The sequence below is a fragment of the Falco naumanni genome, chromosome 7, assembly GCF_017639655.2.
Source record: "Falco naumanni isolate bFalNau1 chromosome 7, bFalNau1.pat, whole genome shotgun sequence".
NCBI classification, from domain to species: Eukaryota; Metazoa; Chordata; class Aves; order Falconiformes; family Falconidae; genus Falco; species Falco naumanni.
In genome coordinates this window covers 3,138,339-3,165,433 of record NC_054060.1, presented here as the reverse complement: position 1 = coordinate 3,165,433, position 27,095 = coordinate 3,138,339, and the positions used below count along the sequence as shown (strand labels likewise).

Below are 27,095 nucleotides of genomic sequence, written 5' to 3'. Positions count from 1 at the left end.
GCCCGCCGTGGCCTCGCACTCGGGGCTATGCCACGGCCGCGGGCGTTGCTTTGTGGGCGGCCCCGGTACCGGGGCTGCGGGCCGGGCCCCTGGCTCAGCCTCCTGCATGTGTGGCTCTCGGCAGCGGCCGCACGGGTGCTGCACGGCTGCGGGCGGCGGCAGGTGGGACTGGGCCGGGTGGGGGGCGTTGGGGGGAACTGGGCATGGGTGGGACTCATCGGTGCCTGCTGTTGTTGCAGGGGGCGTCGGGGCCCGTGATTGCCTTTTCGGGGCAGCCAGGGGGTGAGCGGGGGGACCGGGGAACCCAGGGCAGCTGGTGGGTGAGGGGGCAGCAGGGGACCAGGGGGACCAGAGAACCCAGGGTGGCTGGGGGCTGGGTGGATCGGGGGCGAACTGGGGAGCCCAGGGCTGCTGGGGCATGGCAGGTCATGATGAGGGAGTGGAGGGATGAGGGAAGGGTGAAGGAACCAGGGAGGCTGGGTATGGGGGGGCATCAGGGTGGGTCGAGGTCCCACCGGTGGGCACAGGGGCCAGTGTGATGGGGTGGATCCGCCGTGCCCCGGGGGATAGGGGTCTCGAGGGACCCCCAGCCCTGATGGCCTGTCCCACTGGCAGTACCTGACGGTACTGGGAGGCCCTGGGACCCCCCCACTGCTCTTCACCTTCTCCCTCTCCTGCTGCAGCCGGAATGAACGAGGGGCCAGCTTCGAGTGCATGCGGCTGGCCATGCCCCAGTAAGCCCACTGGACCCTGGTGGTCTGGTTGCCAGCCCTCCTGTCTGTCCATGCTTGGGACTGTGCCGGTGGCACAGCCTCGGGATCAGCCCCAGCCCTGCTCCCACTGGTGAGACAGGCAGGAGCGCTGCTCTGGAGCCCCAGTTCCCACCAGCTGGGTCTGCTCCCACTCTCCTCATGGTTCCCAGTGGCCCTGGCCAAGCAGCCTGGTGCTTTTTGCATCTAAAAGTCCCCATCGCCCTCCCTGAGCTCACAGCATCCTGAGCTCCCGGTACCCATAGCGGCATCCCAAGTGTCAGGGCAATGGCCTCTGTGCGGACTGGGATTTTGGAGACAGTCTGGGGACAGGCTCCCTCCACCCTGGCTTTCCTTGGATGCCCACCTTGCAGGGCCATCTCCAGGCATTGCCAGGGCTGGGCGGAGCAGGCTGGGCTTGGCTGGCAGGCGGTGGTGTCTTCTCCCAGACTAGGTCAGGGCTGGCTGGGCGGCCTGGGCAGCATCCAGGCAAGAATCACGGTCTGTGCCTGGGAGAGCAGCTGCCCACTGCTGCAGGAGCCTGCATCCCTGGCGAAGGAGCCCCGCAGCAGAGCAGTTGTTGAGCTCAATCCTGCTGTGCTTGGCTATGGTTAGTGGGGTGCCATGGGTGCTGGTGGCCCAAATGACAGTGTGGGCTGAGCCTCCGCTGCCTGCCAGGCTGGGGTTTTGATGGCTGCAGGGGACCCTGCTCGCCCCTTGGGACCACGGTTCTGCCTCCTCTGGGACCAGCTGGTCCCCGGATGCAGCAGCAGCTGCTCTCAGCAGCTCTGCACATCTGGGGGTGTCAGGCTGCAGCAGCGAGGCAGCAGCAGCACTGGGAGAGCTGTGCAGTGTCCCTGTCCCTCAGCTGGGGGGGGGGAGCTGCTGTGGAGGCACGGGGGCTCGGGGGGGGCGGTGTGCCAGGACTGATGGGGGAAGAAAGCAGGACCTGGTGTGATTCTCCTCTGGGGCTGACCCCACTCTGTCCCGATGTGTCTGCAAGCAAAGGTGTCACAGCTCCTGAGAAGGCCAGCGTGACCAGCCTGCCGAGGAAGGGCTCTACCTGCCATGTCCCCAAGAGCAGGAACCACAGGCCTGCAAGAGCCAGCCCCAGGGTGTCCCTTCGAAGCCTGGCTCAGCCCCATGCCCGGCAGCCCCGTTGCAAGCAGGAGCACGTGCAGCATCTGGAAGGGATGATGGCGGGCAGGCCATGGCCACCCGAGGAGGGCAGGGTGCCAGCTGCGGTGCCTGCGCAGGTACAGGGGTGCTGCACCATGCCCACCCGGCCGCGCACCCCCCAGGGCACAGGGCTGGATGCCACTGGCTCCTGCTGCCGCCTGGAGGGGACCCTGCCAGGCCGGGTGTGGGAGGACTGGCCACGGAGCACGGCCCAGGAGCGGTGGCACAATGCCCTGCAGCAGCACAGGTAGGGCCCTGGGGCAAGCAGCAATGAGAGCAGTGGGGCCTGGGGGGGCTCGGTTGCTGCGGGCATCTGGCCGTGGGCACGATGCATCTACTGCCAGGTACTCGGCACTCTTTGGGCAAGGCTGGACCCACCCCTCTGCTGCCCAGGCACTTGGTGTTTGGAGATACTTTCCCCAGCCTTGGTCTTTGGTTTCTGCTGTCTCTCGTGCCCCAGGAGCCAGGACCACAGTCCCTTGGCCCCATCCTTCTGGGTGCCTCCGCCCCAGCCTCCAGAGCACGGCTCCCCTCAGGCCACCAGCAAAAACCTTCAGGGGGTTGTAAGTGCTTTTGGGCTTTGGCAGCAGAAATCCCCCAGGGTGCGGGGGTGTGGGGAGAGCCTCATTCAAGGCATCAGGATTATTCTTCTCTGTGCCCCCTTCCCAGAAAAAGCCCCCTTGCCCCCCCAGCCCAACCACCTCAGGGCTCGAGACTCAGCCCCTGCCTTGTGCCCCAGCGGTGCACAGCCCCAGCTGTGACCCCCCCCAGTATAGCCCAAAGGACAGGGCACGCCTGAGCACTGCCACAGTGCGGGGGATGCAGCAGCCCTGGGCCGCACAGGCTGAAGCTGGCAGGGGACCCGGGCCCTGGGCAGGAGCCTGGGACAGGCCTGCGGCAGAGCGAGTTTGTCTTTCAGAAGCGCCTGGCACTGCTGGATTTCTCAGAGCTGAGAGCCAACAAGAAGCCCCAGACCCCAGTGTCCAGCCCTGGCCTTTAAGAGTGGCACTGGAGCTGCCCACAGACACTTGGCACACAGCAGCCGGGAACGTGGGGCCAGCAGCAAGGTGGGCTTCTGCCCCCCAGCAGCCGTGCCGGGGAGCTGGAGAGCCGCAGGGCGAGGAGGCACGCAGTGACTGGGGAGAGGGTGCCCCATGCCCGGAGCAGCACCGCGCTGCTCCTAAAGGTGAGGGGCTGCCTGGGGGTGCAGGCAGCCAGGGACACAGCCCCACCAGCTCATGCAGCAGAGGCTGGGTCAGACCCCAGGGTGCCCTGGGAGGAGGTGGGAGGCCCAAACCAGGGCTGCTGGCAAGCAGGGAGGCTTTGGCCAGGAGGCCGAGTGCAAGCCTGGGTGAACCGCCCAGCCTCACAGCCTGCGGCCATCTCTGCCGCAGCTGCATCCCCTGGGATCTCCCTGGTGGGCCAGGGGCTCTACACCCACCAGAGCCGTGCATCTGCAAGCTCGGCTTTGTAGAAGGGGCCTTCCAGTGAGCCCAGGCATGGGACAGGTCCTGGCCGAGATGGAGGAGAGATGCTCCAGAGCACGTTAATCCTCATCATCTTCTGCTCCTTGCCAGACGCCAGGTCCCAGGCTGGCAGCTCCACCTTGGCAGAGATCCTGGATTACTTATGGTAAGAACACTTGGCACCAGCTGCCACGGGGCTCCCTGTTGCTTAGTGTAATTTGGCCCAGCTCCACAGCATCAGGCGGGCTGAGGCGAGCTACCTGCCTCCCCTCCAGTGGCAGCAGCAGGGCAGGGGGCTCAGTTCTGCTGCAGGGGTCTTGCAGGCCCAGGGAGAACAAGTATCTCCTGGTCACGGCAGGAAACACTGTACCGTCTGCACAGTGGAGCAGCGCAGTGCTTACAAGGCAGCGTTCAGCGCCGACTACGCGGAGTACCACCATCTGCGTGCTCGTGTCGGTAACGTGAGCCAGATATTCATTCAGCTGGGAGCCAAAATGAAGATGTTGAAACAAGGAATGGAGGAACGCAAGGCAAGCAGGAGACCTGGGGCAGGACGGCACAATGCAGCCACGCGGTGGTTCTGCTCACCTACTGCTCTTGGGTTTCAGGCACTTGAAGCTACAATTGTGCATGAGCACAGCCACTTCAAGAAGGTGAGGCTGGATGCAGGGCAGGGACTGAGTTCCCTCCCAGAGGTGATCTGTATTTTAATTTTTTTTCTCCTCCAGACTTATCCTAGCTACCACCAGGAGAAGAATCGCTGCGAATACCTCCATCAGAAGCTGTCTCACATCAAAAGCCTGATTCTACAGTTTGAAGGAAGCGGGAGCTCCTAGGCAAACTGCTGCTGCAAGTCTTTTTTCTTTGCTCACCAGGACAGGTCCCTGAAGTGGTGGAAGAAGCAGATCCCTGAGGGTACATTAGATTAAGGATGAGGTTTGGGAGTGCCCTGCTGCCATCAGTGCTTTCTCCAGTGCCCAGGTGCGTGGCTAATGCATGGGACAGCTGCCGGGCTGCTCCAGCTGCCTGCTGCCCTGCATAGCCTGGGGCCAGCTGGTCTCCAGCTCCCTGCTGGAGTGCTGCAGTGGAGAGGCAGAGCTGGGCATTCAGAGATCCTTTGCTGAGGCTGTGCCAACCCTCACAGATGTGTTTCTTAAACCTTTGGGTGGCAGCTGCCCTCTCACAGGGTTGGGCCAGCTTTCCATGCAGGTCTCTTGCTGAAAGCAAGGCCCGTGTCAATCACGCTTGCTGAGTTAACCTGAGTCCTTGCTCAGATACCTGTTTCTCCTCACCTAAAGCATCATTAGCTTCAGCTTAATTGCAGCACACGGTAAGGGACACCTGAGCAGCCACCAGCATAAGGCCCTTTCCCACATCCTTTGTCCCTCTTGCCAGAAAGCTTCACCAAGCCCGTGCTTACTTCAACCCTGCTGGTCCAGGCACCGATGCTTACTAAGGGAGGGCTCTGGGCCAAACACAATGAAGAACTGAACTCATGCTTAATAGCACACAGCTTCCAGCAGGTCTGAAGTCACAGGTGAGGGAGCAAAGCAAGGATCAGAAAAGCTTCCCCTGTCTCTCCCTTGCCTGCCCAACAGAAGCTAGTACCCTGTCTATTAAGGAAGCAGTGCTCCAGTTTGCTGATGCCTACCTTCTGTAAAACCAGTCAGAAGCAGAGCTTACCCCGTTCCTTGCACTAGTGTCTTGAGGTCTGCAGGGGTGCTGCCAGCCCAAGGTACAGGGACCACTTGATGTCACAGACACCCCCCCTTCCCCAAGGTGCCTTGATGTCTGTTCTGCGACACAGAGCACACGCTAGCCAGCGGCGGAGTACGGAAGGTAGATACGGGTTAAGATGTCGATGCAGCCCAGGAGGAAATTCTTGTCCTGCATAGCTGCTGTAGGCAGAGAACCATGTGCTGAGCATTGTATGATCTACTGTACCTGGAGAATTCCAGCAATAAATAATTGGTACATAGCCTTTGGAGCTGTGGGGGAGGAATCCAGAGAAAGCAAGCGCTGGCTCTTACCATGGTAACTGCTGCAATACAGCAGTGTCTTGTGAGCCTGCTGATCCTCGCTTCAGCACACATGCAACCCGAGGAGTTCAGAACGCCAGGGCAACAGCCCAGCTCACTCCTGACCTTCCCAGTCAGCACATTCTGGGCCAAAGGAAGTTAGGACTGCCTTTACCCAGAGATGGTCAGCCACAGCCCACACCACCTGACCCCAGCACAGGATCCTATTCTTCTCCCTCCTGAATGGAAAGCCACAGCGACCAGCCTGCTTTCTACCAAGAGACAAGTAATGATCTTCCAGTTAACAAGCCTTAATTGTCCTAACCCCACACAAGCCACAGACAAGCCCGGTGGCTGTGAGAAACACCCTCAGCACTTGCCCTACCTGTGTTTGAGTACATAGTTGCTAGTGCTCCTCCCCTACGCTTCTGCATCAGCTTAAAAATTTATTTATTGCTGCTGCTTGTATGCTGTGAGCAAGCCCTATGCCAGCCTGCCCTCCATGCCTGCGCTTGTCTAGATCCAAGTGTCACATTAAGTACTACATGCATCTAAACTCGCTGACGCAGCATGCAGACAGCAAAAGGATCAGAGACCAGAGACTCTGAGCCCCAAATCTGTGTAAATGTAGCACCCGGAGCACAGCACATCGGGACAGGTGCTGCTACAATGTTCTGGAAGGACTCTTGTTAGCTGAGGAAGGAGAACAGGCTAAAGGCTGACCTTAATACTTAGAAACAGACTTCTAAGGGCTCGCCGAAGGAAACTAGACTCACAGTAGGAAGTCGCTGCCTATGAAGAGCGGGGTCCCAGTGTTAGGTATGACAGGTCTCCATAGGACAGGGACACTTGGTCTTAAGGGGGTCATTTTATTGTTTCACTTCTCCAAATGTACAAAAAAAATTAGAAAATAACCCTACCCCCCACCCCCTCCCAAACCACAAAACAAACCAGTCTGGGGAGCCCCACAACAGTGCAGCTAAGAGACGGCAGGAAATTAAACAGAACTAGATACAGCAGCTGGGTCCCCTCGGCCCACATGGTCACTGGCTCTCCACAACCCAGAACTGGCCCCAGTCTGCCCAGTGCTTCCCCGATTCACACAGAGCTCATCCTGACCAAGATGGCAAGTGGGTACTTTACAAATCCTCCTTCGCCTTTTTCTTGGATTTCTTGGTTTTATCTTCCTCCTGCAGCACGGGAGTGTTGGTTGCCTCCCGCTTCAAGTAGCTAATGAAGTCACTCACTTCTCTGCCACCCTGCAGAAAGGACAAGACAGTAAGGCAGTGCCTGCGCTCCCCGTGGGCTTCCCCTTTACTAGAGGGGGAGTTCAGGTGCCAGGCAGGAGACCAACGTGATGGCAAGCCAAGCTCTCCCCGTGGGTCTGCAGCGTGCAGCAGCACGTTCCCAGCAGGTACCACTGGGTATGTTCCCAGGGTGACAGGACAGACCGCCAACTGCAACTCCAGAGAGGACTGGCATTGTTTGGACAGCTGGATGCTGCTTCACTTCTTTACAAAGCAGCAAAATACTCACCTCATACTTCTTTGGACTCTGCTTCTTGCCAGCTGGAGCAAAATAGATGGTGGGGAAGCTGGGGAAAGAGAAGAGGCATGTAAGCTCCTATGCGCTCTGTTTTCTTTCAGACCAGCCCTCACTGAAGGGACCTGCACCCTGCATTCCCCTGGTTTAACACACCAACAGCTTCAGCAACTCTGATGCCAGCAAGTGTGGCCTCTGAAAGCCTGGCCATGTCCAAAGAGTTGGATGAGCCCAAGAATGTCCAAGTTTTCTAGCTAAACTGTTTTTGGAAAAGTGAGCTGTTTTTACACTGCCAAGAACAGAATCACAGCAGATTCAAAAGCAGCAAGACAGGCCTCTGGGCACAGCCAGGACACTGGAATCCCAGAGAAACAAGGCAGCTGGATGTCCTTTGTTTTCACTCTTGATTTCTTCACACTAAGCAAATGCCTAGCGATCGCATGCCAATCGCTCCCACCCATCCTCCCTGTGAGACTCTCAGCAATTCTGCTGTGGTTGCTGGCCAGAGACACAAGCATGAACTCATACGGTGACACAATGGTATAACAATGGTAACACCTACCCTCGGACTTCATACGGAGAAGGCACATCATTGGCTGTAGCATCCATTTTGGCAATGATGATATTGGGGTCTTTACTGAGCTGTTGTTGGTAGAAAGAGCTTATTAGTACCCAATCCATAGCAGTTAACACAGGAACTCACCGATCAACATCATCTAAGATAGCAATGTCAGAGGACAGGGCACACAGTATGCTAAAAGGTGAGCAAATTTCTTCTAAGCAGTTTGTTACTTCTGCCTCAGCAGGGGCACAGGGAACAAAGTCCCTCCTCAGCCAGCTGCATGGAGCCCACATCTCCCAGTGGTACCTGCTGAATTGGTCTGGTACAAGTTCTGGAGAATGCTTACCCCAGAGCAACTGCTTACCCTCCATCTTAGGAAGTGAGCTGTGAGGATATGCAGGAAGGAGGGGTGCCTGATGGCCAAATAGCAAAAGGCTGGTCAGATCTGGGGGAACAGATTTACTTCACTTGTGTGCAGGGCAGTGTTATCCTTCACATAGAGGGAAAAGACCCAAGAAGGAACTTTGGTAGTTGAGGCCAGTTGCTGAATCAGGGAATATTTATGTGCCACAACAATGGGCACAGGTTAAACCTACTGGTGTGGTTACTACCGCACTCCAGATCTTGCTAACCTACTTCTACATTCGCAGGAGATGCTAGAACTCATAGTCCTCAGGAAGGCGCAATTATGCCCTGTTATCATAAAGGCTAGACAGACAGAACCCGAACAATTTTTTAGTGCTGCAAAATTCTAGTTTGTGATTCCAATAATGTCCCAGACTTACCTTCTCCCCCAATTCTTTGTATTTGGGCTCCAGATTCTTGCAATGGCCACACCAGGGCGCATAAAACTCTATCAGGACATCTTTGTCTTCTGCATTAACAATTTCATCGAAGTTCTCAGCAACCACCACCTGATAACATTTGATCACACAAATCAAGGTTTTTTTTAAGTCAAGAGTGAGACTGTAACATGACGTGCTCCACATACTCTGCCCAAGAAAGCCTGGCCCTCCCACAGCAAGTCACACTGCACCTACACAGCAAGCAGCACAATCACCAAACACGCAACTCTTCACCAAGCTCTAACACCCCCAACTTGCAGGTAAAAACCCATCACAAGGTACCAGCACTACCTGCAAATGAGGTTTGCTTCTGGTATCCTTGCAGGAAGAGGACAAAATAATTTCTTTTTAATCCCAGCAGGTTCCAGGCTGAGGAATCAGTCTAGCAAGACTGGCTGAAGCTATCCCCATCCACACAAAACCACACAGCGAGTTCCACTCCCTTATAAGGCCCTCATCATAAAGCCAGGCCATGCAACACAGGGCAGAATTTACTATGAGGGGTGGGGCAGGAGTTATACCACCCCTCTGCAGTGATGAGAGACACATAACTCCTTAGAAATAGCACAGTCACGACCAACTTGAAGGCTGTGCCATGAGAGAGCACAAGCCAAGACAGCAGGCCTGTGCATAATCCCTGTAAATCTGGATGATCCTGCACTTGTTAGCACATCACCAGCATGCTCAAGCAGCAGCTACTGTGCCAAGATAACAAAATAGAATCAAAACTGCAAGTTGCATTTCTCCCTTGGCTCAGAAAACTGCAGTATAACAACGAAGTGAATTCTTCCATCTATCACAGCAGAGGCTTCTCAAGATGCCACAACAGTGTGTGCAGCATGGGATATTGGCATATGTCTAAAAGCTGCTGCTGAACAGCATTTCTACATCTACTGATAGGAGCTGCTGCTACACTTGATGTGGTGCTCACCTTCACAGGGCCATCATTGCTTTCAGGGACAGGCTCCGATTTCAGATACTTTTTCAAGTTTCCATCAAAGTAATCTTGCAGGAATCTCTCCAGAGCCTTTCCGTCACGGCTGAAAGTGGAAGTGACATTTTACAGCCATCACCACACATACAGGATGAGAGGGGAAAACTTTCAAGGCTTATTTAAGCTCCTTCCACCCACAGAACAGATGCCACCTGTATGTCTGAGAGTACCAGTCTGGGGCTGGTTTAGAAGACCCCAGAACAAGTGCAAAGATGCTCTTAGGAGAGTTGACAGGAGGCTGGATGCACATCCCATTCAAAGTTTTAGGCCTTCCAGCACCCTTACGTTTCTTCTTTCAAGAAGAAAGGTACAACTATTTCCTCTACCCTTTAATGCATCTTAGCTCCTAACCAGACACTTAAGTATCTTGAATTAAATTCTCTAACCCTGTGTAATAGGAGGGGTTGTAAGCTCTCTAGAGGGCAGGAAAACACACGAGTAGGAGCCATTCTGACCCAGCAATTTCGTCCAGCTGGAATATCCAGCTTTCCTGTTTCCTCCAAGCTAATGACGTTGGTCTGAAGGTCTCTGACCAGATCATAAGCCTAGCAAGTGAGAGGCAACACCGCTAAGTTCAAAAACTTACGAGAATTCTTCCTGCATGACATATTTATCTCCTTTAGCAGTTCTGATGGCAACAACTGGAGCCTCGCCCACGCTGCTCTCTAGACCAAACTCTGAAAGCTCATGGCCAAAGGTTTTCCGACTAGCAACAGCAAAAGACAGTTTGTGCCCAGCATCTAAGAACTTCTTTGCGATCATCATAACTCTGAGGAGGGAAAAACAAACACAAACAAAACCCATAAAACACAAAGCATTATTCCTTGGAACATTTTCTGACATAACATCCTTCAAGTGCACCCTGGACAATCAACGGTGTGATGTGTTTGCATAGGCTAGTCCTACAGAAATGGTGTTAAGGAGGAGTAAGCTTGTGTCTACTGTGAATGAAGCCTATGCAAATGTTGTCTGCTTTCATCCTCTACCCCTGTCAGCGTGACCACCAGGGTCTCAGGCACTGGGGAATACAAAGGATGGAATCCCACACAACACCAGTAAGTAAGTATGTTTGTCTTTAAGGTCTAAGGACTAGGGATCTGCGGGAGAGGAGGATAGAGAATGTCTGAAGAGAGATGTATGAGAGGAGGATGGGGAATGTCTGATCTGGCAGGAGATAACAGCTGGGTATTGTGAAGGAGAATAAGGAAGATACATATGGTCATCTAGTAGCAAATAGGTGTCTGCATGCTTGTAGTGATATGTAACTATGTAACTGCATGAATGGTTTCTGCCCTGAGCCTGGTGGTACACACAGCTGGAATTTGTATCCGGGCTAAGAGATAGAAATAAGAGCTTCTCTGTACAATAAAGTGTCTCTGGTTGCACCACAACCAGAGTCCGTGCCTTCATACATCACAGGGATCCAAGACTAAGCAGGTGGGGTTTCAAAGGATATGCGTATTGCATGCTTTGGGCTCTGCAGGCAGCAGCCACCCCAACAGTTCCAATTAGAAACTCAGCTGGAAGCTTTCTGGGAGAGAATTCATGTATGAACAACAGGAGAAACTCTGTCAACTGAGCTATGGAACAGCAACAAGGAAGGGAACAAATGAGACAGGTTGATTAACCCCACCGCTGCATACCTGTTGCGCCAATAGTTGGAACCCTTTGCATTCTTCTCATAGTCCACATCATAGTATGCCACCAACAAGTCCTTACCCTGGATCAAGTCTTTGTTGTCTTCAGTCATGTGTGGGCAGATGCCAAAGCTATCAGCAACACAGATGTTAGCAACTTCAGTTAGAATGCCCAGAACCCATCACCTCCCAGGAATGCCCTCGACGCAGCGCAATCTTGTAGCCCACCCAAGAACATTAAATTCCAGTAATAATGAAGACGTGAGGGAGGTATCTTTGCTCATTCACATATCATGCTATTCTAAAGTCAAATCTCCACCTCGAGCCACAACAGCAGGGGCCATATCTGACCTAAACAAGACCAAAACTGGTATACTTCAAAAAGTTCGGTTTTTAAACACAAGTGTGGTTGTTGGAATATGGAGAGTAAATGCCAACAGCCACGCCAGGATTTCTAGAAAGGAGGTCCCCAAAGGAGACAGCAGAGGCATGACAGCTCTTTTGGAGACTAAGCCAGGAAGCGACAGCAATGCCAGCTAGAGAAAAAGTTCTTAGAGGGCCAAATCCAACTGGGGCTAGTCTATCAAATTCTCTGGTGGGGAATCACTCACATGTTCTCCTGGATGAACTTCTTGATCTTTCCACTGGTGATTTTGTCTTCCGTGTACTTGATAGAGCTGTCCTCAAACTTGTTGGTCAGGCGTGGAGGACGGAATAAGACTATACCCCTGTGGGGAAGCGGGTATTGTGAATTAGTTTAAGTATCTGTGGGCTTCCAGGGATGGCAGCTAGATGAGGCAAGAGCCCAGTCTCCAGTGACTATCCCCATTCACTGTTCATAGCTTCAATGAAGACAGTCTAGTTCCTTGGCAGCAGTACTACAGATCTACTTGTCAGACCCCTTTCCCTTATTTGGACAGGCGATAATGAGAAACAAAAACCCCACCATAACAAGCAATGGCTAAACAAAATGCCTCTGTTGAGATACTTCCCACCCAGAGGCAGAGACTAACCCTCCAGAGCCTGCAAACATCTGTAACTTTTTATCTCAACCCAAAAGAGATTAAAAAAAAAAAAAAAAAAGATATGCCACTGGCAGCTGGGGAAGAAACAAGAGCTTAAGCTATGTTCAGAACGTGAATCCAGTTAACAACTGGAATCCAAGAATTTTTCAGATAACACCAAGATTCCTTGTTATTGAGACAACTAACTTACTCTCCATCTTCCTCATACTTCTGCACCAATTGGTCCTCACTGGTGTGCGCAAAACGGTAGTTATCTCTTAGGTTGTTGGCAGCTTTCATGAATTCTGAATAAGCATCACCAGATGCATCTCCAAAGAAGCCTGCAGCAGAAAGACAGATAGTGATCCTAAACCAACTCAGCAGCAGTCACCATACAGCGCTCATCATTTAGCTCTACAAAGCACTGAAAGATCACTTCTGAATCCAGTCCTGCAATGCACGTTCAGGCCTTCATCTCTGACAGCTTCTCTCCTGTTTTTATTGGAACCTTTCCATACTCCCTCCCTTCCACCAGCAGAATGTTACTCAAGAGTCTGCCCAGCTTAGTCATTCAGCCAAAAGGCAGCTGTCCTCTGAGTACAGAGATACCCTTTGTAACCACGTGGCACTAGTAATTGGTAACAACTGCCAATGGTACTTCATAAAAGTAAGTTCAGGAACGCTGATCAATACTCATCCAGTTATGCTTGTAAGATGGCACCTGATCAGCACAAAGGAAAGCTGCTATTGCCACTCATAAACCATGGTCAAATCATATAATGTCGACCCCCTACCTGTGTCACAAGACAACACCTGAATGTACTTTACAGCAATCAAAAGCTATCTGTGGTCAGCCAGCCAAAAGAGTAACAAACTTTAAAAAAATAGACACTATGGTGCCAGGAAGTTCAAGAGTCACAGGAAAGAAAATACCCCAACAAACAGAAGGGGAAAAGAAAAAAAAATTGGAAGGAATCCCCAGAGGCCATTGAGTCCAAGCTCCTGCCCAAAGCAGAAGCAGCTTCAAAGTCAGATCAGGTTGCTCAGAGCATTGTCCAACCAAGTTTTGAAAAACCTCCCAGACTGAATGATTCAAAATCCCTCTGGGCACATGTTTCAGTGCTTTATCGTCCTCATTACGAAAAACTTTTCTGCTCATGTCCATCTGGAATCTCTCTTGCTACAGCCTGTGATGCTGCCTCCTATCCTTTCACAGCACATTCCCCAGGATATCTCCCAGAGTCAAGCATCTACTGATTTCCGCGCTGCACCGTATCTACTCACCCACTACTGAAGCATCTTTATCACCAATGAATTTCTCAAATTCAGCCACAGAATTGAGAGCCACTGAAGCAGGTCCCGCCTGTTTCTTGAGGTGACTGACAATCCCATCTTAAAAAGAAAAGTTAAAGGATTAAAGTGATCTATACAAATTTCCATAAGACATTTTTCACACTTCCTAAAACAAAAATTGTTTCTGCAGAATCCATACACCTCTCCCATACAACAATATGATGTTAACCAAAGGAGAGGTACTATCAGCTTCACATGGGAACCTTCTAGCAATTTGCAGATACTACTCACCAAGGGTACTAGGGATTAATGTGGAAACCTTCACCTTTAAAGAAGGGTTTTAAGGGATAATAAACATTCAGGGCTCTACCAGCACAAAGAGTTCTGGAAAGAACAAAGCGGGGTGAGCGTGTAGGTGGGGACCTTCTTTGTATCCTTCAACACACGTAGCATCCCTGACAATTCTATCATGCGTGGGCCTTCCTTCCAGCACCATTTCTGCAAGCCAGATGCTTGCTGATAAGCTCTTACCTGCTGTCCTGGGCCCATCATAGGTTCCTGCCTCTTCTCCATCTCGAAAGATCTTTAAGGTGGGGTATCCACTGACTCCATACTTATTACAGGTGTTTGAGTTTGCTGTACAGTCAACCTAAAGGAAGAGAAACATTGCTGCTCGGAAACCAAGCCATCCATATGCACAGAAGAAAGCAGCTTTGCCATTGCCCACATTATCACGTACAAAGCCTAGACGGTCTGAAAGCCCTCGTGTGTCTTTAACCAAGGCTAGATTCCTTTCACATGAAGTGCAAGGAGCTGCAAAGCATCTATAAGACCCACGTGCACAAGACCAAAAGCCAGGCCTAACACACTCGATCAAGGGGTTGGAAGGGGATCTATGCAGCCTATTGCGGGAGAGTCAAGACTGGGAAAGGAAGTAGCATGGGTGTAACTACAGGCCCAGCAAAATGTTTAGGGAGATACTGGAAAGATTACATAGTTGCGAGTTTGGTCAGACTAGGTGCAAAAAATAGAAAGGGTAAATTCTTGTAATCAATGACAGGCTTAATAGGAATCAACTGTTCTCAGTACCTTATCATTCCTGAAGTTCCTACGACACCTGAAGAAAACAGGCCGACCTCAACAGACAGAGGCCACAGTGTCAAGAGTCCATGCGACTTCCCGTAAAGGAAGAGGAAAACTCTGATTTGCAACAACTACACAAGTTTTCCAGTGGAAGAGAAAGCTCTCAGACAGCAACCCTTGCTTTATAAGCCAAGGGACAGCACTGTGAAGTACAGCACAGGGCTAGTTCTCAGGCTCGCTTACACAGCTCAGAGGTGGCTTCTTCCTCCCACTTTGGGTGAGCCGTCTTCTACGCACTCGCACACACCCATGATACACGCACACCACCCGAGTGGCAGCAGCCCTCGCAGGCTTCCCCTTCCAGAGCGTTCCCTCGTGTCTAAATCCTCAGAGAGACGAAGCCCCTCAGAGCTCTGGAGCCCCCCGAGCAGGCCCGACAGGCACATGGGCAAGCGCTGTGGGCCGACCGCGACTGCAAAGCTTTTATCTGCTCAGAGCCTCGCCGCAGGCCGCCGTGCCAGCGCCGCCGCAGCCCTCACCTTCACCAGCGGCACGATCCCCTTCAGCCTGGTCGCTGCCGACTCGTACTCCGGCGCCAGCCGCTTGCAGTGCCCGCACCTGGGGGGGACCGGAGGGGGTTAGGCCGGCCCGCAGCGCCCCGGCCCTGCCCGCCATCCCCCGGCACGGCCCTGCCCGCCCGCCTGGCGCCCCGCAGGGCCCGGCTCCGCCGCTCCCACCCGCCCCCGGCGGCCCCTCACCAGGGCGCGAAGAACTCCACCAGCACCAGCCCCGGGCGCTCGGCCAGGCCGCTCTCGAAGTCAGCATCGCTGAGCTCCACCACGTCGGAGGCGCGGGCGGCGAAGGCGAGCAGCGGGAGCAGCAGCAGCGCGGCGGGCCGCGGCCGGGGCGCGGACATGGCTGGCGGGGCGGCGCGGCGCGGGGTTCTCTCCTCGGCGGCGGCGGCGGCTGAACGGGCGCCGGGGGCCGCAGGCCGGAAGTCCCACCCCCCCCAGCCGGATCTGCCGTGTGGCAGCTCTCCGTTGGGCGCCACGCCGTGCGTCACGCCAGCTCCGGCCAATGAGCTGCCGGCAGGGGTGGGCGGGGCCAGTTGCGGCGACCCTGCTGCTCCGTTCCCTGCCCCCCGGTTTGGCCACAGCTCGGGCTGGGGCGGGAGGTGAGGGGCGGCGGCAGCGGCTTCCGGGCCCCGTTGGGCCTCTGTCGGGCCTCGACCGCTCCCGGGACGGCACTGGTTCGCCCGTGCTGGGCCGCGCTGCACCCGGGGCTCGGCCACGTCCCTGAGCCACGGCGAAGATTTGCGCCCCCTCCCGTCGCCCGTCCCAGGGGCCAGCCCCGTGGCCCGCCGAGCGCAGGGCCTGCCCGCCGGGGCTGGGGGCCGGGAGCTCCTCGCTGCCGCAATGACTGCGGCTCCGCCAAGGATTTCACTCATTAAACCGCTCTGTGTTCGCTAGAAGCCCTGCCGTGGGCACCGTGCCTGCAAAGCGTGCTGGACGCCCCGCCGGGAGCCTCCTGCCCGCCGCCTCCAATTCCACGGGCACCGCCAGCCCAGAGCCCGCTCGCTGCTTGTCCCATTCCCCCGCGCCCCGGGGCCGGCAGGGAGCGCTGCCGTCCACTCCGGGACCGCCGCCGGTGCACCGGGGAGACCCAGGGTGGGAGCTGCTCCCGCAGTGCCCGCAGCCCGCGCAGTGCCCGCAGCCCCGCAGCCCCCGCCCCTGCCGGGTTACCGGCATCAATAATGCAGAGCTCGGCGGCGGCGGCGGAGGGGGGGGGGGGGGGGGCGGCGGCGTTCGGCGGTGGCCTCGGGTTACAGCCCCGAGCCGAGGCCTGCGGGAGTCAGTGCCGCCGTGCTTGAGCCCCGGCGGCAGGGGTGGCGTGAGCGGGCAGGGGCAGGGGCAAGGTCAAGAGCAGGGGCAAGGTCAAGGGTAGGGGCTGGGAAGGGGCAAAGGCAGGGGTTGGGGCAGAGGCAAGGGCAGGGGCAAAGCTAGTTCCAGGCTAGTTGGGCAGCGCTGCGGCAGCTGCCCGTGCAGGCTGTGTGGGTCCATCTCTCCCTCGCCCCCACGGGCTGCAGGCCGCGGGGATGGCTGCTTCCCTTCCCAGCTTTGGGCTGCTGCTCCTGCTGCTGCTGTGGGACCCCAGCTCCGGTGAGTGAGCACACCCCTCTGGGACCACAGACCTCGGTGCGATGGAACCATGCTCGAGGGTCTGTCCTGCTCTCCCAGCCCCTGCCCCCGGTGCAGGTGTGGGGGCACGGATCCCGGGGGTAAAGCCCCAGCCCCCAGGGTGTGGGCTGCCCCCTGCACAGCTCTGGCGATATGGGTGGTGGTCTGGGGTGGTCTGTGCCGGGAGCTGCAGGGGTCCCAAAGAGCAGGGGCTGTGCGTCGGTGCACGCTGGCTGCCTGCGGTGGGGCGATGCTCGATGGGCCCCCGAGGGATGCAGCTTCTTGCGGGGGTCGGGGGTGTCAGTGCATGCGGCCAGCTGGGCCCTGCCCCGCAGGAGCTGCCCCGGGAGGGACCGGCGCCCCACCACCCCGCCTCGTCCCCGTCCCTCAGGCCCGACGGCAACCCAGCGGAGCGGTCCCCGCGGTCCCACCAGCCGGAGCCCGGGGCTGCGGGGGGACGCTTTCCCCCGGGCAGAACCCGCCGGCGGGGCTGTCGGCCGTGGGGACCCCGTCGGCGAGCAGCGCTGCCTCGACCCCTCGGGGCGCTCGGGGGGGCGCGGACGAGCTTTCCGCCCCCCCGGGGGGGCCGGGGCTGGCGGGCGAGCGGCGGGGAGCGGGGCGGCTGCTGCTCCCGCCCCGGGGCAGCCGGCGCCGGGCTGCGCTCCTCCGCCTGCACCGCGGGCTGCGGGGCCGCCGGGGCGGGGGGGCCGCCCCCCGAGCCCCGGCCGCGCTGGGAGCCGCCGCCGGGCCGGGCCGGGGCGGAGGAGCGGGGCGGGGGGCCGGGGCCGTGCGGGCCCCTCTGGAGCCGCGCGCCGGGGCTGCGGGATGCGCTGCTGCGGGCGGCGGGGCGCGCGCTGGGGCCCCCGCGCACCGACGGCGCCGGGCGCTGTGTAGGTAAGCGATGGTGCCGGTGCCGGTGCCCGGTGCCCCGCCGCCGCCGCCGCCTGACGCCGGGCTCGCCCGCAGGGACGCTGCCGCAGCTGCTGCTCTGGTGAGTCGGGCGGGTGGGGTGGGATGGGACGGGAATGGGATGGGACGGGATGGGATGGGACGGGATGAGAAGAAATAGGATAGGACCAGATGGGGATTGGGGTGGGAAGGTATGGGATGGGATGAAATGGGACAGGACCAGACAGGATGGGATGGGCAGCACGGGCACCTGGGCTGCAGGCAAGGGGTTCCTCCAGGGCAGGCAGGGCTGCAGTGGGCAGCTATGTTGGAGAGGGGTGCTGGGGCTGCCCCAGCCAGACGGTTGCTGATCTGGTCTCTGCCCTGCAGGGGCTTCCACCACAACATCAGTTGGGATGCCCGGGGCCTGGGCTTCACAGCTGGGGTGCTCCCTGCTCCACCACCCCTCCCCAGCTGCCTCCAGCCTGTCCCCCGGGCAGTTGCGGCCGTGCCCCAGAACCAGCTCTCGCTCCTGCCCCCTGTTCTGGAGGCTGTGTGCAATGACAGCATCCCTGGGCTGCCGGGTGTCTCCAACTTCACCGTCTACCTCTACTGCAACCTCTTCAACAGCTCCCGGGGCTCCAGCCAGCGCCCAGAGGACCTGGGGGCTGCCTGCTCCAACGCAGCCTGGTACCTCTCCATGGGTGAGGGGGGCTCGGCATGGGCCCGGGCCTGCCGGGAGCACTACCCTGCCCAGTTCAACAGCACTGTCTGCAGCAACACCTCCCTGAGGGAGACCCCTGGGCCCCAGCAGGTCTTGCTGGAGCAGCTCTGTGCTGACCTGGCTGGGCCCCGCAGCTGCAGTGCCTGCATACGCTGGGAGGACGCCTGGAGCTGCTTCCTGGGAAGCCCCATGCTCTGGGATGCCCGGCTCTGTGGCAGCAGGAGCTGTGAGTTGCTGCCCGCTGACCCCTGGGCCTCGCTCTCCCAGCTGTGTGGTGGTCCCCAGCCCCGGGCACAGATGCCCGGTGTCTCAGAGCCTGGGGGCACAGACCCTTGCTCCTTCGGGGGCCAGAGCCTGTGGGCATGGGGGAGCACTGGTCTCTTGGAACTGTGCAGGACTGTGTGTCCCTGCTGCTTCCAGGAGCTGGTGTGCACCAATGCCTCCCTCCTGCAGCTGCTGGGGCATCCTCAGCCTGTGGTCGGGGCACGCTGCCAGGGTGCCCTGCCCAGTGGACGCTGCCTGCTGCAGCAGCTCCTGGCACTCCTGCCCATGCCCCGCAGGCTGGATGCTGTGGAGCTCTGCCCAGACCTGGCTGCCTACCTGCTGGGGTTGGCCTTGCAGCTGCCGCGGTGCCAGGAGGAGGCTCCAGGCTGGGCTCCCCACGTGAACTACCTCCTGCGCCTGCTTGACCGCAGCCTGACCGCCTCCAGACGAGAGGAGGCTGGGCAGGTGGCCAGGGAGCAGCTGAGCGAGGCCATCCTCCTCTCCAGCCTCCTGGACAACACCTCCTTCTGGGGCTTGCTGGGGGCGAATTCATCTGCAGGCATCCTGCGAGCCGTGGGCCAGTACCTGGGGTGGGAGCGCAGGGTCCCGGCCAAGAGGGAGCTGCTGAGCTGCTTTAGCGTGAGTTGGGCAGTGCTGGGGCAGCGAGTGGGGGCCTCCCTGGGTGCGAGGCGGTGGTCTGGGTGCCAGACCCGGCGTGCCAGACCCGGGGAAGCCCTCCTGCCCACTGTGGGGTCCAGCCAGGGCATGTGCCCCAGTCCCAGGGTCGCTGTCCAGTGCCAGCCAGGCTGGGAGCAGGATTGGTGCATGTGCTCTCCTCAGCCACCAGTGGCTGGGAATGGCTAGTCCTGGATTGGGGTCTCAGGGCTGCTGCTCAGGGCTAAGAGGGGGGTCTCTTTGCCCCTGGGTCAGCTTCCTTGCAGCAAGGCTGCCCCAGACCTGCCGTGGGGCACTGGGTGAGGAGCTCTGGGCCAGGGCAGGGAGTGCAGCCCTGCTCCCTCCTGCAGGCGGTGCTCTGGGACCTGCTCCAGGACAGCGAGGGTGTGCCTGCCTTGGAGGTCCTGGCGCAGGTACTCCCTGACCCAGCCAGGCTGGCTCCCGACCCACCCAGGATCCTGCGGAGCACAGGGCCTGCCTGCCCCCAGCACCCCCATGGCCTGGGTCCCTGCCAGTGGCTGTGCTGAGTGTGGCCTCCCTGCAGGAGTACCTGCGGATGCCAGAGGAGAGCTTCCAGGGGCTGCTGCATGCGGTGGGGCCCGAGGCTGTGCAGCGCTTCCTGGCCCTGCTGCACCGCGCCTGGCACCGGCTGCGTGGCAAGGTGGTTACAGGGGCTGGGACAGGGCAGGGTGTGCAGAGCCCGTGTGTGGTGGTTGCCTGTGTGATGGGTGGGAAGAGCCGGGGGAGTGGTGGTGGTGCACAGCATGTGGGGAGAGACCCACACATGGGGGTGTAGACCCTGCACCAGGGCAGGTGCAGTCAGTGCTTGCTGGAGTTCACAGCTCCCATGCATGAGGGGTTGCAGAGCCCATGCACGGGGAGGGGGCGTGTGCAGACCCCAGGCATGCAGAGCCCATACACAGGGTGTGTGTGTGTGTGTGCAGACCACAGGTGTGCAGAGCCTGTGCACGGTGTGTGTGTGTGCAGAGCCCGTGCACAAGGGGTGTGTTTGCAGCGCCCAGGCACAGGGGTGCAGAGCCCATGCCACAGGGTGCTGTCCCAGCACACAGCTGGGTGGCACTGGGCCTGTGCTCGTTGCCTGGACTCATGAAGCTTTGCAGGTGCCATCGCCTGTGTCCGGGGAGGACGCACTGCCGTCGCTGGCTGTGCTGCTGCTCCGCAGATTGCCCCATCTCACCCCGCAGCTGTTTGTCAGTCTGTCGCAGTTCATCCCCTTCATGGCAGTGACTGACATTGCAAGGCTCCCCCCAGCCCTCCTGGCCAACGAAAGCGTGTAAGCAGCACTGGGTGCCCTGGTTGCCTGCACACATTACGGCCAGCTCTGGCCTGCGCGCTGCATTTTGCCATCACCTGAAGAGACCCCCAGCCCAGCCCCATCCTGCCCTGTCCCCTGCAGAGCGCCAGCCCAAGCAGCCCATGCAATAGCCATGCAGAAGGCCACTAAGTACCCCTAGGTCCTGGGCACCACAGGGCACGTGCTTGGTGATGGTCTCTGGGGTGCCCTTTGAGGTGGGTGCAGGCTTGGCATGGGCCTGGGAGGTCTCTGCAGCTGTGCCCCGGTTCTCTGTCCCCACAGCCTTGCTGCTCTGCGGACTCACAGCGCGCGCCTGACGCAGGGGCAGAAGGCTGCCTTTGCCAGGCGCCTGCTGCAAGTCCCCTTCCTCGGGGCCGTGCCCACATGGTCCCTTGGCTTCCTCCACGCTGTCCTGCCGCTGCTGCCCCACTTGCCGCTGCGCTGCTTCCTGCAGCTCACGCCCCAGCAGGTGGGATGTGAGCCCTGGCCCCCCATGCAGGCTGCTCTGCCTGGCCAGCATGCCCTCACCCCACGGCCAGCGGGGATCCCAGCCCTGCACCCCCAGCCCTGCCCAGCACAGGCAGGGATCCAGAGCTGGGAATCCCACCCTGCCCAGCCCTGCACCCCTGATCCTGCATCCCCTGGCTGGGACACCTTCCTTGGCCTTGCACGCTGAACCCACAGCCCTGGCTGGGAGCCCCAGGTCTGGTCAGGAAGCCTGAGCCGAGTTCACCTTTGCCTGTGCAGATCTGGGGGCTGGGGGATGGCTGGCAGCCGCTGCGGCTGGGGCTGGTGCAGGGCCGCCATGTGGCAGGCAGCCTGGCGAACCGGAGCCGTGCGGCTGGCACCGAGCTGGGGCGCAGGTGAGTGTGGCAGTGCCGGCACAGCCATGCCCTGAGCTGGGCTGGCGCAGGACCCCGGTGCTGCTGCGAGGGCCACGGCCTTGCTGCAGCATGGGGCCAGGATGGGTGCCGGCAGGGCTGCCCTTGCCTGCTAACAGGCTTTTCTGCGCAGGCTGGGGGCCCTTGCCTGCTTCCTGAGCCCCGAGGAGCTGCAGGACCTGGAGTGGCTGCAGGATGCCCGGGGGGCAGTGGAGCAGAGCCTGCTGGCGTGTGCAGCCGCAGGGACCCTTCGGCAGCACGGGCGGGTGAGCAAGCCCCCGGGAGGGATGCGATGGATGTGTGGGCTGTGCCAGGCACCCAGGGGCACCTTGTGAATGGGCACCCTGCGGAGCTTGGCTCCCATCCCCTTGCTCTTTGTGGGAGCCTGGCCACAGCATGCCAGCATGAGTAGGGGAGCCAGGGCAGCGAGTCCTGATCAGGCACCAGCACCAGCTCCACGTTCATCCTGTGGCTCCTCCTGTGACAGGGGCTGGGGCAGGCTGCCCGCCAGCCCTGGGCTCATGGCTCTCCTGCCCTGTGCCGGCAGGTCATGCTCGCGCTGGCAGACTTGCTGCGCTCCACCAACCTGGCCATGGTGAGCCCTGGGGAGCTGTCAGCATGGAGGGGCGTCCTCCCTGAGATGGGAGTGGGCTTCCTGGAGCACCTGTCAGCTGCCCAGCTGAACTCCCTCCTGCTCCAGCTGCAGCCGACGCAGCTGACGCGTGCCCAGGTGAGTCCAGCCTGACTGCCCATGCCCTGGGCTGGGGCCCCCTGTGCCCTGGACACCACTGGAGACTCCAGCAGGATGCAGCTGGGTAGCCTCCAAGCCTTGCCACCGGACCCCTGCCAGGGCTGTGCTGGCCCTGCTGATCACCACTGCCTTGTCCTCCTCAGGCATCCTTCCTGCTCACATGGGCTCTCCAGAGGGACAACGTGAGTGTCCGAGCTGCCTCTGCAGGAAAAGGATGGGCTGTGGGTGTCATGCCCTGGTGCCTGAGTGCAGCCCCAGATCTTGCACCCCCACACCTGCCTGTGCTGCCGCAGGGTCCCCAGTGAGGCCAGTGTCTTTCTCTGCAGGTGACGGCAGGGGAAGCATCCTGGATGTGTCCCCTGCTGCCAGGCCTCGGACCCACGTCACTGGCAGCTGTGCTGGCCCCTCTCCGGGTCCAAGGCTGTGCATGCCTGGGGCCAGCCCTACCGCTGCTCTTGGCAGCACAGACGGCATCCCTGCTGCAGGCTCTGCAGCCCCTGGACAGCTGGGCTCACTGCCTGCTGCCTCTGCTGCCCCTCCAGCTCCTGCGTCCCAGCGCCCAGGCTCTGCACGGGGCTCTGCGGGACCCCAACCTGCCCTGGTCTCCGCAGCAGGTCAGAGGCCAGGCACAGGGCTGTGGGGGAAGGTGCTGCACCCCCGTGCCTCCCACCACTGCCCCCCAACAGGCCCAGCTCCTCTGGATGGAGGTGGGAGCCGGCACTAACCACAGTCACCGCACTGCTGGGTGAGAGCAGCTGGCCTGGGGTGGCCAACAGGCACCGGCTGGGGCACGGGGACGGAGGCAGCTGGGAGCACCTTCTGGAGTCCCATGGAGGGAAGGGAGCTGGGAGAGGGCTGGGTACCCTGGGCAGGAGGTGGGAGCCGTGGCATTGCCCTGGGCAGGATTGAGCAGGTCTCGGTGGGTCTGGGGAAGGTGAAGCCCCAGCGTCATTGTCCTGCAGTGCCCTGGGCTCACTGGTGGTGGGCATGAGCTGTGCCGCGCTGCAGGAGCCGGGCCGGGAGGATTTCCTGGGGGCTCTCCGGACCCTCTACGTGCAGCCTCGCTCCCTGCCCGCCAGCCTGGTAAGGAGGAGGCTCCACGATCCCCAAGGCTCGCGGGCAGCCTGTCCCTGTCCTGCGCTCACAGCACGGTGTCCCCAGCGGCGCTGCGTGCAGGAGGAGGTGCTCAGACGTCCTGCGCTCTCCGAGGAGGAGCTGGCATGGCTGGGACCTCGGTTCCTCATGGAGTTACCGTAGGTGTTGGGAGCAGCTGGCCCAGGGATGCAGGGCCACGGGCAACCCCTTCTGCTCCCACTGCTTCTTTCCCTCGGGTGGGGGGAAAGAACTGCCTCCTGGCCTACAGCCCCCTCTTTGAGCCCATCACCCTCCTTGTGTTTGCAAGGGGCCAGCAAGCCCCTGCCCTGCTGCCCCCAAATGTGGAGCAGGACTGCTGGCAGGAGCTTGCAGCAGGCACCGCTGCCCTCCTGGCACCCCCAGCCCCTGGTCCTGGCTGTCCCTGGCGCAGCCCTACCGCGAGCCCCTGCCTGGCGCCTGGGCACCCCTGCCATGAGAGGGGGTCTGCAGGATGCGTCTCGGTGCCCCATTCATCCCTGGGCAGAGCAGCCCCTTGCCCTGCAGTGCCCAGGCGTGCTCGGGCTCCTGCAGGGCGAAGCTGGTGGAGATGCTACCTGATGCTGTGATGCAGCTGGTCCTGGACCACGTGACCCGTGAACCCCACAGCCTGCTGGCCTTGCCGGCCACCCGCCGGGCAGCCCTGGCCCGCAGGGCCCTGAGCTCCCTGGTAAGGGCAGGGAGCCCAGCATGGGGTATGGGGAGATGCGGCTGCCCGCCCTTGCTCCTAGGCTCTCCCTCCTGCAGCATCTCCCAGCAGGGGTGGAGCTTGGTGGGGAAGACCTGGACCAGCTGGGACCACTGGTGGGGTTCCTGGACCGGGAGAGTGTGGCCCGCATCCAGCCTGAGAGCCTGCTGCCGCGGCTGGGGGACCTGCAGGGCACCTGCCTGGCCAGGGAAGCAGCCGCTGAGCTGGGGCGGCTGTTGCTGTCGGAGCAGGCGCTGGGGTAGGTGGCAGGCAGGGGGGCACAGGGCCCTGTCAGTGCCACCTTGACGCCTGCTTCCACAGGCCTCCCCCTGGCTGGCACCTGCCCACCCTGCAGCAGCTGGGGCACCTGGTCTTCCTGCTGCCCCTCGAGAGCCTGCGTGCCATCCCCCGGGTGAGCACCGCGTCCCCTCCCACTGCCACCACGCTGCCCCATGGCTGGCCATGCCTCAGCCCCTCCACCTGGTCTTGCAACTGTGCAACCCTCCGAGTGCCCCATCCCCATGGTTGTGCTGTCGCCACTAGTCCCGCATCCTCCTGGGTGTGCCACCCTCAATGGTGTCCCATCCTTGTGGCTGTGCCATCCCCAGTGGTGTCCCACCCCCGTGGCTGTGCTGTCCCCACCAGTACCACATCCTCCTGGTTGTGCCATCCTCAATGGTGTCCCATCCTCGTGGGTGTGCTGTCCCTGCCGGTGCCCCATCCTTGTGGCTGTGCCACCCCATCAGCACTCCCACCCCCATGGCTGTGTCATCCTTGCTGCTCCCCTGGGCCTTTCTACTGGTGGGGTCTGTGGTCTGTCCTGGCCCCCCTCCACATCTGCCCGGTGCTGCCCCAGGACTTACTGAGCAGAGACACAGTGGAGCAGCTGCTGCAGAGCCAGCGGGACTGGGAGCAGAGTGAGCTGGGACGTCTCTGTCACCCCCTGGGCAGCCTGGATGAGGACCCCAGCCCACAAGAAGTGCTGGTGGCCCCACTGGTGGCAGCTGCCAGGCCAGGGGACCGAGGTGAGACTGTGCACTCCCCTTCCCAGCTCTGTCCCCACTGGTGCACCTCCTGTCCCTGGTGCCCTCCCAGCACTCTGTCCACACACTTGGTGCTCCTGGTGCCCAGTGTCCCCATGCTGTCCCCTCCCCAGGCTGGCCCTGTGTCCCCATGTCCTCATGCCATCTCCTCCCCAGTTGGTGTGTCCCCCTCATGCACGCTGCAGTGGGTGCTGTGGGGGCCCTGGGGCTGGGGCCAGCCCGCTCAGGCTGGCTCTGCAGCCCCCGTGCCCAGCTGTGCCGATGTGCGTGCCACCTTCCCCGCGGCGTGGAGCGCAGCCCAGCTGGCCGCCATGGCCCCCCAGCAGCTGGAGAGCTGCCTGGGGCTGCTCAGCCAGGACCCTGCACTGCGCCCTGACCAGCTCCGGGCTGCCCTGGGCCAGGCCTGGCGGGTGAGGGGGAACATGGGTGGGGTTGGGGGGGACATGGGCGGCTGTGCTGGTGGGGGTGGTGGGGCTCTGCTGGGCTGGGCTGGCCCTGGTGGGGAGATGCTGGATGCAGGGAGCTGTGCTGGCGTGGTGGTGGGGGAACGTCCTTGGGGGGCCTTTGAGGGGCTGTCTGTGGGAGGGCTGTGCTGGCCTTGTGGGGGTTGTCCTTGGGGAGGGCTGTGGTGGCCTTGGGGTCTGTCTGTGGGTGGCTGTGCTGACCTTGGGGGCTGCCCGTGGGGAGCTGTGCGGGTGCTGCCTGGCGGCGCTGGGCTGGGGGCTGCCGGCAGCTGGTGAAGCTGCTGGTGCCACAGCTGTGGGGCAGTGCCTGGGCGCTGGAGCCAGCCCAGATGCTGCGCCTGGGCCGGCTGGCCACCCAGCTGGGTGAGCCGGAGCTGCGGGAGCTGCGGCTGCCGGACTGGGGGGCCCTCTCTGCCCTGGGGGAGCTGGACAGCTGGTCACAGGGACAGGTGAGGTCCTGGGGCTGGGGTGGGCAGGGACCAGCTGGCCCCCTGTGACCGGCGCTCCCCCAGATGCGGGCTGTGGTCTCTGCTTTCCTGCGGCAGCGCGGGGCGAGCGCTCAGGACCTGGGGCTGCCTGAGCTGGTGGCACTGGGGCACCTGCTTTGTGGGCTGCCGGTGGCTGAGCTGCAGGGCCTGGACAGCCGGGAGCTCAGGTGGGTGTGTGCCCAGCGGGGGCATGGGCCAAGCCCCCCATCAAGGGGCCAAGAGGTGTGGGCATCACTGGCTGCCTTGGTGCAGACAGCAGTGCTGCATCTCAGCGCTTGGCTGCCTGATGCTGCCTGCTCCTCACAGCAAAGCTGCCCCTTTCCTGGGCTCGCTGAGCCTGCGCTGCACAGAGCAGCAGGCTGAGGTGCTGGCCACCCACTTGACCTCCAACGCTGCCTTCGGACCAGCTGCTGCTTGGGGACCTGAAATCTTCACGGAGATCGGGACGTTGGCAGGTGAGTGCTTGGATGGGGCTGTGCCCTGCGGCTGCTGCCAGCCCCTGTGCTCAGGGATGGCATCCTGACCCTGCCTGCTGTGCCCCAGCTGGGCTCCCCGACATCGTCCTCTCTGCACTGGTCCCCGAGCAGATTTGGGCGCTTACACCCCGGGCCATCGCTGCAGTGCCGGCACCCAAGTTCGCAGTGAGTTCCTGGCATCCCTGGCTGGCGCGCTTGGCCGGGCACATGTGGCACCGTCCCCCTGCATGCAGGGGAGGAGAATCCCTGGCTGGACCAGCATGGTGGGAATTCCCCATGCTGGACATTGAGGCATGGAGGTGGGATGCATCCTGACTGTGCTGGGGAGAGGGCGCAGGGCCTCACCATGTCTGGCTGCCCTCTCCCTGCAGGTGGTGTTTGGCCCCACGCAGCTGCGCACCCTCTCCAGCGCTCAGGCTGTGGCTGTCACCCCACAGCAGCGCCGGTGGCTCAGCAGTGCCCAGCGCCAGGCCCTGGCCAGTGCCCAGTGTGAGGGAGAGGCTGCCCAGGATGGCCAAGGTGAGAGCAGCAAGGTGGCTTCTGTCCCCATGTGGCACCCAGCCTGCGTGCCGCAGGGGGCTGCTCTGCCCGGTCGCCCCTTGTCCTGGCTCTGCACCCCCAGGCTCAGCACGGGCACCCCGGGATGCTGGGAGAGCTCAGGTCATGTGGGTTCGGCTGTCCCCGCTGCCTGCCCAGCTCATGCTTCCCCTTGGGACTTGTCCCATGCCACCTCTGCCCAGATGTGACCTTCCTGCTGC

The 27,095-nt window shown here is 60.4% G+C and overlaps 2 protein-coding genes and 1 long non-coding RNA gene across 4 annotated transcripts; 2 read left to right on the top strand and 1 right to left on the bottom strand.

Annotated features, from left to right (window-relative positions):
* Positions 1-55: 55 nt before the first annotated feature.
* Positions 56-4,300, top strand: LOC121091657. 2 transcript variants are annotated; one of them, XR_005828993.1, is made up of 5 exons: positions 56-162; positions 2,389-2,491; positions 2,848-3,114; positions 4,003-4,047; positions 4,123-4,300. It is a non-coding gene; the product is annotated as an uncharacterized LOC121091657 (long non-coding RNA). The 2 variants fall into 2 exon arrangements; XR_005828992.1 differs by lacking the exon at positions 56-162 and having other exon boundaries at positions 1,688-2,491.
* A 1,965-nt stretch (positions 4,301-6,265) lies between these two features.
* Positions 6,266-15,369, bottom strand: PDIA3 (protein disulfide isomerase family A member 3). The gene is made up of 13 exons (XM_040601663.1): positions 15,131-15,369; positions 14,912-14,990; positions 13,821-13,938; positions 13,281-13,388; positions 12,208-12,337; positions 11,604-11,720; positions 10,999-11,124; positions 9,942-10,124; positions 9,293-9,401; positions 8,302-8,430; positions 7,517-7,596; positions 6,949-7,006; positions 6,266-6,671 (listed from the first exon to the last, which is right to left on the bottom strand). Exons 1-13 carry the CDS (start codon positions 15,286-15,288, stop codon positions 6,552-6,554), a joined length of 1,515 nt encoding a protein of 504 aa, XP_040457597.1. The 5' UTR covers positions 15,289-15,369; the 3' UTR covers positions 6,266-6,551.
* A 2,373-nt stretch (positions 15,370-17,742) lies between these two features.
* Positions 17,743-27,083, top strand: STRC (stereocilin). The gene is made up of 23 exons (XM_040600229.1): positions 17,743-19,064; positions 19,451-19,513; positions 19,645-19,761; positions 20,222-20,394; positions 20,698-20,884; positions 21,163-21,278; positions 21,430-21,562; positions 21,844-22,026; positions 22,191-22,229; positions 22,374-22,792; positions 23,010-23,130; positions 23,209-23,300; positions 23,713-23,848; positions 23,926-24,125; positions 24,188-24,278; positions 24,723-24,891; positions 25,150-25,319; positions 25,574-25,822; positions 25,886-26,028; positions 26,168-26,316; positions 26,405-26,502; positions 26,709-26,870; positions 27,078-27,083. The coding sequence occupies exons 1-23, from the start codon at positions 17,763-17,765 to the stop codon at positions 27,081-27,083; spliced, it is 4,518 nt and encodes a 1,505-aa protein (XP_040456163.1). The 5' UTR covers positions 17,743-17,762.
* Positions 27,084-27,095: the final 12 nt, after the last annotated feature.

Coding starts and splice junctions, on each gene's coding strand:
- PDIA3 (XM_040601663.1), bottom strand. CDS start 15,288: ATGTCCGCGCCCCGGCCGCGGCCCGCCGCGCTGCTGCTGCTCCCGCTG. Junction 10,125..10,998: donor TCCAACTATTGGCGCAACAG/GTATGCAGCGGT, acceptor TTCCCTCCTCAG/AGTTATGATGATCGCAAAGA. Junction 9,402..9,941: donor GTCATGCAGGAAGAATTCTC/GTAAGTTTTTGA, acceptor TTCCACTTTCAG/CCGTGACGGAAAGGCTCTGG.
- STRC (XM_040600229.1), top strand. CDS start 17,763: ATGTTGGAGAGGGGTGCTGGGGCTGCCCCAGCCAGACGGTTGCTGATC. Junction 22,230..22,373: donor GGGCTCTCCAGAGGGACAAC/GTGAGTGTCCGA, acceptor CTTTCTCTGCAG/GTGACGGCAGGGGAAGCATC. Junction 22,793..23,009: donor CACAGTCACCGCACTGCTGG/GTGAGAGCAGCT, acceptor ATTGTCCTGCAG/TGCCCTGGGCTCACTGGTGG.